At 43.9% G+C, this 14407-nt stretch overlaps 1 protein-coding gene across 2 annotated transcripts in view; it reads right to left on the minus strand.

The window, feature by feature from the left end:
* EML5 (EMAP like 5) overlaps positions 1-14407 on the minus strand; it is a 294191-nt gene that overhangs the window by 242435 nt on the left and 37349 nt on the right. For both annotated transcript variants that reach the window (XM_026651428.1, XM_026651427.1), the window contains exon 2: positions 3052-3211. In XM_026651428.1, the coding sequence (XP_026507213.1) occupies positions 3052-3211 (160 nt within the window). The remainder of the gene's footprint in view (positions 1-3051; positions 3212-14407) is intronic.

Genomic DNA, 14407 nt, shown 5'->3' on the forward strand with positions numbered 1-14407 from the left:
ACAGGCAGCTATAGTCTGGACTAGAGGGAGTTTCCAGCGGACTTTAACAGACAATCTTAGATAAACTTTAGTCCTAGACTAGGATAGTTGAGCTAAGAGATTATGAAGGCAAGAATGATTGATGCTAGAACAGCATTTGAGGGGTAGAGGCATAGTTTTCTTTGCCCACTGTAGGTGAAAGAATGTTGTTCTTGCAAGCAATGCATCCTGAAAGTTTAGCCATAGTGAGAAATCTAAAACCCAAAGATTCCTTATCACACTGATGATCTCTACGGCTTCCCTCTTATGATTCCAGGTTTTTTAAATGAAATTCACACTTGGGAGCATTCTTACCCTAATTCTTAGAATCATAGAATCATAGAATGGAAGGGACCTCAGGAGGTTATCTAGTCCAACCCCCTGCTCAAAGCAGGACCAATTCCCAACTAAATCATCCCAGCCAGGGCTTTGTCAAGCCGGGCCTTAAAAACCTCCAAGGAAGGAGACTCCACCACCTCCCTAGGTAATGAATTCCAGTGCTTCACCACCCTCCTAGTGAAATAGTGTTTCCTAATATCCAACCTAGACCTCCCCCACTGCAACTTGAGACCATTGCTCCTTGTTCTGTCATCTGCCACCACTGAGAACAGCCGAGCTCCATCCTCTTTGGAACCGCCCCCACCAAGGTAGTTGAAAGCAGCTATCAAATCCCCCCTCATTCTTCTCTTCTGGAGACTAAACAATCCCAGTTCCCTCAGCCTCTCCTCATAAGTCATGTGCTCCAGCCCCCTAATCATTTTTGTTGCCCTCCGCTGGACTCTTTCCAATTTTTCCACATCCTTCTTGTAGTGTGGGGCCCAAAACTGGACACAGTACTCCAGATGAGGCCTCACCAATGTCGAATAAAGGGGAACGATCATGTTCCTCGATCTGCTGGCACTGCCCCTACTTATACAGCCCAAAATGCCGTTAGCCTTCTTGGCAACAAGAGCACACTGTTGACTCATATCCAGCTTCTTGTCCACTGTGACCCCTAGGTCCTTTTCTGCAGAACTGCTACCTAGCCATTCGGTCCCTAGTCTGTAGCAGTGCATGGGATTCTTCTGTCCTAAGTGCGGGACTCTGCACTTGTCCTTGTTGAACCTCATCAGGTTTCTTTTGGCCCAATCCTCTAATTTGTCTAGGTCCCTCTGTATCCGATCCCTACCCTCTAGTGTATCTACCACGCCTCCCAGTTTAGTGTCATCTGCAAACTTGCTGAGAGTGCAGTCCACACCATCCTCCAGATCATTAATAAAGATATTAAACAAAACCGGCCCCAGGACCGACCCTTGGGGCACTCCGCTTGAAACCGGCTGCCAACTAGACAGGGAGCCATTGATCACTACCCGTTGAGCCCGACGATCTAGCCAGCTTTCTATCCACCTTACAGTCCATTCATCCAGCCCATACTTCTTTAACTTGGCGGCAAGAATACTGTGGGAGACCGTATCAAAAGCTTTGCTAAAGTCAAGGAATAACACATCCACTGCTTTCCCCTCATCCACAGAGCCAGTTATCTCATCATAGAAGGCAATTAGGTTAGTCAGGCACGACTTCCCCTTGGTGAATCCATGCTGACTGTTCCTGATCACTTTCCTCTCCTCTAAGTGTTTCATAATTGATTCCTTGAGGACCTGCTCCATGATTTTTCCAGGGACTGAGGTGAGGCTGACTGGCCTGTAGTTCCCCGGATCCTCCTTCTTCCCTTTTTTAAAGATGGGCACTACATTAGCCTTTTTCCAGTCATCCGGGACCTCCTCCGATCGCCATGAGTTTTCAAAAATAACGGCCAATGGCTCTGCAATCTCATCCGCCAACTCCTTTAGCACCCTCGGATGCAGCGCATCCGGCCCCAAGGACTTGTGCACGTCCAGTTTTTCTAAATAGTCCCGAACCACTTCTTTCTCCACAGAGGGCTGGTCACCTTCTCCCCATACTGTGCTGCCCAGTGCAGCAGTCTGGGAGCTGACCTTGTTCGTGAAGACAGAGGCAAAAAAATCATTGAGTACATTAGCTTTTTCCACATCCTCGGTCACTAGGTTGCCTCCCTCATTCAGTAAGGGGCCCACACTTTCCTTGACTTTCTTCTTGTTGCTAATATACCTGAAGAAACCCTCTTGTTACTCTTAACATCTCTTGCTAGCTGCAACTCCAAGTGTGATTTGGCCTTCCTGATTTCACTTGCTCAGATAACGAGAATAATTGGTCTCTACACCACTACATTTCTAACTGGGAAAGTAGTAGAGCTAGTAGGTAACAGAAATTAGTTTCCCTGGCTAACAGAAGGAACTAAAGTCAGCTAGGGAAGAACACAGCCTAAGGACATATTATTGTGCCTGGCCTCTGCACAGGTTTGTAAGAAGGGGCGAATGGGATGGGGAAGTGGAGTAGCACAAGGAGCCTTCTCCCCATCCTGTGCAGAGGCCAGGCACAATTTCAGTTAGGACTGAAGTGCTAGCAACCCCCAAAAATAGAGAGAATAAACTAAAATATGCCCCACATCAACTAGCAGAGCCATCTAGCTCAGAGGAGCGAGTATGCAGGGTGCTGAGACATTCAGGGAAGCAATTTGCTACTCTGGGAACAGTGCCTCCTAAAGCCCCCCTATAGCAGTGGCTCCACACTGCCTCCAATAAAGGCCAGTACCATAATCATATAATCTGGCCCTACGCCTGTGGTTTTTTTTAAATCCTCTTTTCAAGATGGCTAACATTTTGTTAGCTGGGGAAGAGCCTGCCATCATGTGTGTCTTCTTTCTTGCTCTCTCCTATACCTGGAATGATCTCCCTACTACAGTGCAGTAAGCTCCCCTCATCTCTTCATTCACATCTCTTCTGAAGCTGCAAATTTTTAAGTTTGGCAAGAAAAGTGTCTGTAAATACTAACATCACTTTCCTGAAACTGGACAAATAAAACCTTTGATTCAATTTATCTCCTGAAAGAAAGTTGTATCAGAGGACTTTTTTTAAACAGATTTAGACAGTTTCTCTTTTAAAAACAGATTTTGAAAATAGAATATTGACTACATACCTGCCCATCTAAGTCAAATGCCAAGCAAGCTATACCATGTGTGTGAACATCTTTCAGTATTGATATAGTCTGCACAGTGTATGAGTCCCAAACACAGATATATGGTTCTTTTCCAACTTGACCTGTTGCCACCAACACTCGTTCAGGATGCAAAGCAAGGCTGCCAAAATAAATGAAAAATAATTTCAAACATTAGAACATTTGTTCAAGGAACTTGTACATTATTTAGCTTGTTAATCAAATGTTAGTTTAATTCCTTAAATAAAAGTCAACTTTTATAATAAGTTTTCCCATTGACACTACAAGACGTCACAGTATCATCCTGTAAGACAACTTTCATGCTAGCCATACAACTTTCTTTCACACAGTTCTAACAACCGAACTTAAATCTTCCATGAGGCCTTTTCCAATGTGAAACTTATTTCATAACCTATCACACTCACTAATCTTCTGTTCTGCAACATGCATGCTTTACCAAATTCTTCTGCTTAATTACTGTTTCCCATTTCCTCCTGTTTAAAAGGACACCAACACAAAACATATAATTTTTAATTTAGGACAGTTGACTTAAAATATAATAAAATAACAAATGCTTGCCCATAGTTAAGGTTGTAGCAGAGCTTATGTAAAGTTGATTTTTCAAAGTTGATTTTTCTAGAATCCACATACTTAGGCAAATTGCTTTGAAAACTGGTATGCCACATGAGAGGCCAAGAGTAACAGATGCAGGGAAAATCTGGGGTTGTTTGATCCAGTTCCTGAGATCCAGACCCTCACAGGACACTTTTTTGTGCACTAGACCCTCTCAGAAACAATGTGTTTCTTTTAACACTTTTCTGGACACATAGCCAGAAAAAAACAGCAACAAGAATCCCAAAAAACTCATATCCCTGGAATGCCAAAGCACTGATCTAGTGTTCCTTGCCAGGGTCAGGCTCCAGAAATGGCAATTTAACCCATGATATGGTGAACATGTAAATGAGGTATAACAGAGGACCTGAAATCTTCCAGTTTATATTTCATATCAAAGGAATATGGGTAAGAGGGATGTATACCTAGAGAGAAATCTTTCTGTACAAACTGGATACAGCAAAACAGAGTGATTTGTTAAATGCTCTACTTGACCCAGGAAGGTAACCATTTGAAAGTTGACTCTATGCCAATGGTCACCAACCGGTTGATCGCGATCGACTGGTCAGTCCTAGAGGATCTCCCAGTCAATCGCGATCTCCGGCAGTGCAGCTTGGCTGCCGCTAAGGCAGGTGCCTGTCCCGGCCCCATGCTGCTCCCAAAAGTGGCCAGCGCGGCCCTGGGGGTGGGGGGCACGGGTCGCCGTCCACGCACTGCTCCTGCCTGCAAGCACCACCCCCGGAGCTCCCATTGGCTGGGAATAGGGAGATGTAGCCAATGGGAGCTGCGGGGGCAGTGCTTGCAGAGAGGGGCAGCGCAAAGAGCCACGTGCCCCCCCAGGGGCCACAGGGGCGTGTTGGCCCCTTCCGGGAGTGGCGTGGGGCCGGGGCAGGCAGGAAGCCTGCCTTAGCCTTGCTGCGCCGCTGACCGGGAGCCACCCAAGGTAATTGCTGCATGGCAGGAGGCTGCACCTCAACCCCCTCCCAGAGCCAGTACCCCAAACCCCCTCCTGCACCCCAACACTCTTCCCCAGCCCGGAGCCCCCACCTAGAGCCAGCACCCTGTACCCCCTTCTGCACCCCAACCCTCTGCCCCAGCCAGGAGCCCCCTCCTGCACATAAACTCCCTCCCAGAGCTTGCACCCCTCACCCCCTCCTACACCCCAATTCCTTGCCCCAGACTCATCCCAGAGCCCCCTCCCACACTGCAACCTTTGGCCCCAGCGCAGAGCCCGCATCCCCTCTTGAACCCCAACTCCCTACCCCATCCTGGTGAAAGTGAGTGAGGGTGGGGATGGAATGAGTGGGGCAGGGCCTCGGGGAAGGAGCAGGGTAGATCCTGGGATGCCCTTAAATTCAAAAAGTGATCTTGAGCGTAAAAAGGTTGGACACCACTTCTCTATACCATCACTAACGGACTTTCTTCCCCTCCCTAGATAAATCTCCTGGAGAATGGAAATAAAAGCCTTAACTAACATCTATTCTGTATATTTATCTTCCAAAGACTACTTACAGCAAAGAGGGGCAAGGCAGTGTGTGATGATAATAAATTCTACTCCTAGGAGTTGACCTAGATCCGGGCGTCAAGCTGTCTGCAGTGGCTGAAGAACATGAGTACCAACCTGAGGGCAGACTATTAAGAAGCAGGGCACAAACCCCAAATTGCTTGTGAGTTCTATACTTAGCTTTCACCAACCAAACATCAAGTGTAAACTCCTCAGGCACTATAACAGCCTAAACATGGAGTCACAGACAGTCCCCTTGGGTACTCCGGTCTCTCTTACCATCTAGGCAAGCTTGCCTTTGTAACAGATGGTCCCTTACACAAAAAAATCACAATAATACTCAGGTTACTCTCAATCCCGAAGGACCAGTCACTTACCCTAGGTCAATTGCCCTTTAGATCTTACACCAAAGACAATCCTTGTGGCCAATTTTATAATAAACAAACTAACGTTTTATTAACTAAGAAAAAGAAATGAGTTATTTACAAAGTTAAAGCAGTTAAACACACACACACACACAAATAAGTTACAGTCTTGGGTTCCAAAAGGTGATAGAAGCTGCTTAAATAAGCAAACTGTATACATCCTTTAGGGCTAACCCAGGCTAAGCAGCTGAGGATCCCTTGCTTATGCTTAGAAATCTTGCCTTCCCAGAGTCCAAGCATCATAGAGATACAGTTCTTCTTGTCAGGGATTTTTATTCCCTTCCTCCCAGAGTTCAAGATGATGGGATGAACTCACATGCACGTCTCCTCTTTATGGGGGAGGAAGGAATGTAGTTAAAGTCTGTGTTCTTTGATGTTTCACAATGGCTCATTTTATTTCAGTGGGCCTTCTTGGTGGGCAAGCGCTAATACCTTGTGCAGGAAGCCAGTATTTTACATTAACTAATGCTTCTTTCCTGTTTGATGACTTATGGAGGATTACAATGCAAACACTTAATAGCACCTTATAACATGGGGTACAGATGTTATCCTATAAGCATTTCATAAAAACTAAACACATTTTTATAAACTTAACATATATTTTAACAACACTAACTAACTAACACAAGTGAGCCAAACTAGTCTCCAGCTATGTATTTCAGTGTTCAGTTAGGACTAAGGCTGTCAATTAATCACAGTTAACTCAAGTGATTAATGCAATACAAATTAACTAGATTAAAAAAATCACGATTAATCGCAGTTTTAATTGCACTGTTAAACAATAATAGAATACCAATTTAAATTTATTATAAATATTTTTGGATTTTTTTCACATTTTCAAATATATTTATTTCAAATACAACACAGAATACAAGGTGTACAGTGCTCTCTTTATATTATTATTTTTATTACAAATATTTGCAGTGTAAAAAAGATAGTATTTTTCAATTCACCACATACAACTACTGTAGTGCAATCTCTTTATCATGAAAGTGCAATTTACAAATGTAGAATTATTATTATTTTGCATAACTGCGCTTAAAAAAACCCAAAAAATCAATGTAAAACTTTAGAGCCTACAAGTCCACTTGGTCCTTCTGCTTGTTCAGCCAATCGCTAAGACAAACAAGTTCATTTACATTTATGGGAGATAATGCTGCCTGAAAGTAGCACTGTTGTAGCCAGCATTACAAGGTATTTACGTGCTAAACATTTGTATGCCCCTTCATGCTTCAACTTCTAGATTGCTCCATCTTTTTTTCATCTTTTTTACAGTGCAAATATTTGTAATCAAAAATAATAATTGGGGCTGTCAATTAATCGCAGTTAACGCATGCGATTAACTCAAAACAAATTAACACTTTTTTTATACAAGCATTAATCGCACACCAGGGCATCATGCACAGGCGGGCACTGCTACATGCCTCCAGGGCAGGGGTGTCCTTCCTCCCACTACCCTGCTCCACTACTGTTCCTGCCTTTTTCCCACCCCCATCGAGTCGCCCCTAGCCAAGCAGCTCCAGGTTAGGAGCCTACCTCCTGTCTGCTGCACAGAGCAGGGGTGAAGAAGGCTGATATCGGGGTGTTTCCTTCCCCCCACCAGTGTACCCAATCACCACTGAGCTAGGGTCGGGGAACAGGGGGAGCCTGTCTGCTGCTGGCTTGGGAGCGAGTGCTGCCGACAACAGCTGCTGATGGCTAAAAAAGCATTCAGGCTCCTGAGTGCTCGGCTTAGAGACAGCACTCCCCCAACACACAAACTTCCTTCCCCCCCAACACAAAAAATATTTAAATAAATAGTATTCTATTATTTTAACAGTGCAATTAAAACTGCAATTAATTGTGACTTTTTTTCAATCTCACAATTAATTTTTTAAATAATTTGACAGCCCTAGTTGAGACCTCGGGGCCTTGGCATGAGCTGGTACCTGATCTGCCAACATCACGCCAGGAACTTAATAAGTAAGTATAGAAAATACAAAGGGTGCTCTGGACATAGAAGGGAGAGGCTATATCAAGAAGGGAGAGGGTAGATCAAGCTAGTCAGGGAGCTATAATAGAAGACCAATTTAAAGAAATGTAAGTTTTCTTTTCTCTATAACTAACCTAAAAGAAAACTACCTTCACTGTGTTTTGCAAAGCATGCAGATGAGGTGTTATGCCAACTGCTTCTTTGGTTTTACTACATATTTTCTCTACTTCCAATAAATCTTGTTTTTATTAATACTACTGTTGTATGAATAATTTCATATGGCACAATGACTCAAGCACTTCCTCCTGGCTCTGAGCAATATCAGCACATCTCTCCCGTGGAAAGGAACAATGTACATGTGTGGGAAGGAATAAAAGGACCTGATGAGGGGAGAAATGTTGGAAGTGAAAGGACAAAGTAGGGGAAAGGAAACAGGACCAGACAGATGATAAGAAAAGCAGGGGAGGCAAAGAACTGAGGAGGAAAACTGGGTGAGAAAGGACCAAGTGAAGAACAAAGGAGAAAATGATGGAGGAGAAAGGATGGGGAAGAGATTGGAACTAAAAGAGGAAAAGGAACAGTGAAGATAAAAATATGGAAAAGATAGTCTTCTGGCTAATTCATGAGACTTGAAATCAGGACCCCTGGGTTCCATCCCTGGCTCTGCCACTAACTTGTTATTTAATCTTAGGCAGGACAATCAATCAGTTCCCCCCAACTCTAAAATAGGGTTAATAATACGATGGAGGAGGACTGCGTAATTACATGGACAGATAGACTTAATTATAATACTTCCATCCCTCACAATTAGGTAAAAGCATCTTACCTGCTTTCACATGGAAAGCATTATACTATATAAGTAGCAAGTATTATCATAAATATATTTTTATTCAATGGGAAGAACAAGCTAAATAAGAAAAGATTCACAGGTGCAGAATAGAATGAAATCTCCATTACAACACAGTAGCTCTGCTGAATATACTACAGCAAAGCAAATATATTTAAACAACCTTAGTAGTATGGTATGGATTACTGGACACCAATAGCTATATAATAGCCAACATTTTGAAACCTAGGTGCCTACAATTAGGGTCTTAAAACTTTTATTTAGGTGCCCAAATACGAAGACTTGATTTTGAAAGTACTGAGCACTTCCAGCTGCCACTGACTTCCACACCATGGAACTTTGACCTCAGTAGGAACTGTAGGTGCTCAATACCTCTGAAAAATAAGCTACTTTATTTAGGTATCTAAAAATGGATTTAGGCGCTTAGTATTTGGTAACCATATTTAAAAATTTTGGCCAAGGTACACTATTTTAAAATATTCACGTCTTGAAGTTTATCTTAAATTATGTTTTGCTACACTCAGACAGATGTACGTAGATGCGCATACGGTAATCTGGTGATGTAAGAATTAAACTATTTTATCATAATAATACTTACACCACAAGTTCAGTGATTTGGCTAAAACATGTACATTAAATAAAACAAACAACTTAAAGTCAAGTTGTATGACATACAAGAAGTGTTATTATCAGTACATGTGCATAATGCTTAAAATCAGAAAATATGTTTCACAATTTCAAAGACCCTATGAAGTTCAGGAAGGAAAAATTAGTGACTTAAGCGAGAATGTTTTCAAATAGATCCTTTTTCATTTGATTTATTTTGAATGTATGTAAAATATGAGATTTTTAAGATATGGTAATTTTTCCAGAACATTAAAATAGCAAATAATCTATATATCCGTGTTAAGCGTGTACATCTAGTAGGAGATGCCTAAGAATGGTATCATTCTGTGGCAACCAGGTTTATCAATTCCACTATGAAGGCCTTCACAGCCTATGGCATACATTTTTGAAGCTGCTCCCAAATCTGTGTTTCCGACAAAAAAACCCACAACAACAAACATTGTTATCATACCATCATGCCTGCTAGAGTAATGTTTAAATGCTTTCAAGAAAAGATTATTTGACTTTGTCATTACCAGTCCACAAGATTTTAGTTGAAGTTTATAAATCTAATTATTTTAGCACCATATTTCAACATTTACATAGAGCCAATTTTAAAATTATTGTGTAATAAGGGCATTTGATCTTGGAAATTTTAGCTTTTTTGAAAAATCAGCTGAATGCTATGAAGTGACTATTATTAGGTAGTATTTTGCGGCAGTATCTATTAAAATAACACTGCTTTTCTCAGATGTTTTTCTAAAACATCTTAAGACAATGATAACTGATATACTTTAGCCATAAGCTGTGGAATAAAAATGCATATTGAGATAATAAAGACTGGCTTATAAGACTAAAACATTACTGCCATTATTAAGATGACTGGATTTTTTTAAACCCTCTCTTTCTGTGATCTGGTCATATAAATATCAATATCAGTCTTAAAATCACACCAGCTTGGCTCAATGGTGCATTCTTGAAGCCAAGTCTGTCCTATATCATGATTGCACCAGTTCTAATAGTCATAGATGAGAAATTAGCAGCACCCAAAGATGTAATTAGCAGAATAAAAAAAACGTTATCTATGCAATATCCATAAGCTTTATAATTATTGACGAAAATGTATTAAACTTATCCTGCACTTTTGTGGATTAAGGCAAAACCCTCAATAGATCTAGAAACAAAAATAGAAACCAAATTAATGCCTTAAAATATTTTATTTCTAAAAGCCACTCATGTACAGAAGCTATTCCTGTACAGAAGCATAAAATCAAGCTTAGCAAACTTCAGGGGGAAAAAACAATAAGATTGCAGAAAATGGTAAATCTGTATTTTTTTTCCTATCACTTTCTACCATAGAGTCAAGCAGTGCTTGGCCTTAGTCAAAAATACAAATTCCTACATGCATATAGAGTATATGTAATTAACTAGAATGCAAAAGCCAGATCCTAATTCACTGTAAAATAAAAATAAAATAAGAATAGGTTTATGCATTGCAGAAGCTCACATAGTAGAGGCATACTGAGTGAAACTACTAGCTAGATATTTTTACCAACCTAGCCTCCATAGTAGTTTGTATAAGCACTTATATACCCACAGAACATATGTATTGACTCAGGAAAAACATAATTTGCTTCAGTACAGCTGTGTGTTATGTTCACTCTCAGTAACAGCAGCAAATAACCATCCGAAAACTCTACCCTAGCAACAACAAAATTACACTTACATACAATGAGTGGGGAAAACACTGGAAAGGACAAATACAGAATATCTCTCTTCTGCCTATCATGGAAATGCTCATTGGTTCAGAAATGTTTTTTAAGTACATCAGAAGCCTGCTAAACAACCAGTGGGGCCCCTGGACGATCGAGATACAAAAGGAGCACTTAAAGACGATAAAGTCATTGCGGAGAAACTAAATGAATTCTTTGCTTCAGTCTTCACGGCTGAGGATGTTAGGGAGATTCCCAAACCTGGGACGTCCTTTGTAGATGACAAATCTGAGGAACTATCACAAATTGAAGTGTCACTAGAGGAGGTTTTAGAATTACACCTCTACCCCGATATAATGCAACCCGATACAACACGAATTCGGATATAACGTGGTAAAGCAGCGCTTGGGGGGGCAGGGCTGCTTTACCGCATTATATCCGGCAGCGGGGCTCGGGCGGAGATTTAAAGGGCCCGGGGCTCCCAGGCTGCTTGCCCAGGACTGTCCCTCTCTTCTTCATGTGGTCCACATGTCAAATGGGTCTGTATTTCCCTGAATCCAGCAGTAGGAAGTCCCTAGGATGCTTGTATAGAGGTGGCAGCAGTGGTGAGAGGATTGGGCTAGAATCCATGGTGTTTGCCCTGTGTCCAAAACTCCCTATCCACCACCCCAGGGGAGGCAGAGAGGAACAACATGACTGATCTCTGCAGGTAGGTGCAGTGACTGTTAGGTGTGGGCTCTATGGACTTAGGAATTATCTTACATTTGCCTCATGGTCTGTCTTGCATCAATTTCTTCACACAGAGAAGAGGGAAGGAGCAGTTTGCTGATACAACCAGATTTTCCAAGCCTACCCAGTTTCCTTTTCTGCGCAGGGCAGGACAGTTGAGGTAACCCCACCAAGACTGGGTTGCTGAAATTTTGCCTATATTTTGCCCACTGGAGCCATCCTCTCAAATGCTTGCAGGGATTTTCCTGTTCAATGGAGGGACACTGGACTCTGAAGGGAAAATTGCATTCTGTTTGTGATGGGTTATCATCCCTGGGGTGCAGTCTGGGAGCCGTGGGAACCACTGTGCCTCTAGCCCCCCAGCTGAGCAGGCCTCTCTCACACTGCTTTGCTGGTGATTCAGCCAGCCTCTCCAGGCCCTGTTATCACCCAACACAACAGCAGATGGCACCACACCACACATCTCTGCGGCCCCTGGCGAGGGGGGAGAGGCGTCTCCGTGCGCTGCCCCCGCTCCCAGCACAGTCCTCACAGCTCCCATTGGCCGGAAACCGGCCAATAGGAGCTACGGAGGCAGAGCTTGCAGGCAGCGCACGGAGACACGCTGTCCCTTTCCCCCCAGGGACTGCAGAGACGTGCTAGAAGCCAGCCGCTTCTGGGAGCAGCATGGGGCTATGGCAGGCAGGCAGCCTGCCTGAGTCCTACTGCGCCGTCGTCCAGGAGCCACCTGTGGTAAGCACCTCCCAGCCAGAGCCTGCACCTCGCACCCCATCCTCCACCCCAACCCCCTGCCCCAGATCAGAATCCCCCTCCTGCACCCAAACTCCCTCCCAGACCCCGCACCCACTCCTGCACCCCAATCCCCAGCCCCCTCCTGCACCAAACTCCCTCCCAGGAAAAAGACTTGTATATAGGGGCCCCACAAAATCTAATAGCCCCGGGCCCATAGGAGAGTTAATCCAGCCCTGTTTGTGTGTTTTCCATTATTTTGAACACAATGATGGGATTCACAATATATGTGTTAGACAAATACTGTTAGTTGTTAACGCCTGGTTTCTTGACAGCAGCATGAAAGCAGTGCTTACTATGTTTGTTTAAATGTGGGATGAGACTAGAGACAAGCATAATGTGACTGAGATCCTAAAACTGTAATTAGGCTGAGGGTAGAAAGGGATCTTTAGGCAGGTTAGTGTATGATTGACAGCTTTGAAGCTTCACTCCCACATTATAAAATGGAAAAAGAATTAGCATTTGTTGTGTTTTCTTTTTCAGTTTTGTCCTCAATATTGAATTTCAAGTAGACAGAGAAAAATAGCGACGCTGAAGACACAGATACTGTTTTAAAGAAGAGGTTTCCTTAGCAACAAAATATCAGATGAAAATCCAACAATGTATTCATGTGACTGAGCTTCACAAAACTAGGACATTAGAAAATGCAAAGAAGAATACAGTTGTGGAAGATACCACCACCTTAGGTATCTTCTAATTAAAAGTATAACTCAAACAACAGAATTATTTTGTGTACTTAAGCATACAAACCATTTTGTATTGAGTTTTTATACACATTTTAGTCACCTTTCCCCCTTTTCTTTGGTTGGGGATCCACCACTTTTTCTCACTTATCATTTGGGCACACCCTCCCTTCCCCCACCAAGGAGGATAGTAAGAGAAGCTGAAGATCATTTTTGCCACACCAATCAATCAGTCTGTTTACCGGAAATGCTGTAAGAACACAGACTCTGAAGAGGAATATTTTCTAAGTGGGTTATCTTGGGGATGCATCTGTTTCTCACAAACCCAATGTAAGCGGGGGAATGGTCCCGCTATTGTGTGGAACGTTCCTGGCTTATACACTACCCCGGTGAAGTGGGCTAGCGAAAGGATCTGAGTCCTTGCTCCCACTTCCTTTACCCAGAGCCCTGCCTGACCTAGAGGACTCTGCTTCCACTCTCCGGTGTGGCAGAGTCCTCATAACCCCAACAAGGCTGGGCCCAGGATTCCTGGGGGGCTCGACCCCCAACCTTTTTGTGGTCACTTAGGGCAGGGGCTAGGGTGTCCCCACTCCAGGGTGCTCTCTCTGCACTGGATGCTTCCCTGACCCACTGATAATTACATACAGTTCAAAGCAAATACAATTTATAAAACATTTTAAAAAATAAGGAAAAAATGGGAAAGGTTAAAGGAAAACATGTCATCCCCCTTTGTGGCACGGGGACATCACAACCAGCGTCTCTGGAATGTAAGGGAAGTTCAGTCTGTTCCTCACAAGTCCCAGGCCTCCTTCTCAGGCCCTGGCTGTGCTGCAGGGATGCTGCGGGTTGGACACTTGCTCTGGCAGTGGCCACACGCTCTCAGGCTCTAGGTGGCAGGACCCTTCTTCCCGATGGCGCACCCGCCTCGTCGGGGTTATGATCCCCCTCCAAGTCTGGCCTGCAAGGCGTGTTGGCTGGGGGCGTCTCCCTGCGCTGGGTCTGCTGCCCTCTCGCTCTCCCCAGCTGTTCACTGCACCTGGCTCCACTCTGCCTCAGCTCCAGCTCCACTCTGCCTCAGCACAGCTGCTGCTGCTGCTCTGCCTCCAGCTCCCTGGGCTGCTTCTCTGGTCCCTCTGGATCTGGTTGCTACAGGTCTGCTCTGTGGGCTGCTTCTGTAACTCTGCTCCCAGCTCTGACCTGCTTTTCTGGCCCCCTCTGGATCCAGCTCAGCTCTGCTCCACAGCTCAGCTTGCACTCCTGCTTTCTCCTTAGCTCGGCCCCACTCTGTCTGACCCAGGCAAGTCCCGCTCACAGGGAGGACAGGACCCCTCTGGCCTCCTGACTCCCTGATTAGCCTGCCCGCTCCGTCAATCAGGCTGACCTGGAGCATTGGCCTCTCCCCATTGTTTCTGGGGACTGTCAGTCTCAGGGGCCTGATTTCCCATTGACCCTTCCCCTT

Source organism: Terrapene carolina, unplaced genomic scaffold (assembly GCF_002925995.2).
Source record: "Terrapene carolina triunguis isolate 2854851 unplaced genomic scaffold, T_m_triunguis-2.0 Scaffold96, whole genome shotgun sequence".
NCBI lineage: Eukaryota > Metazoa > Chordata > Testudines > Emydidae > Terrapene > Terrapene triunguis.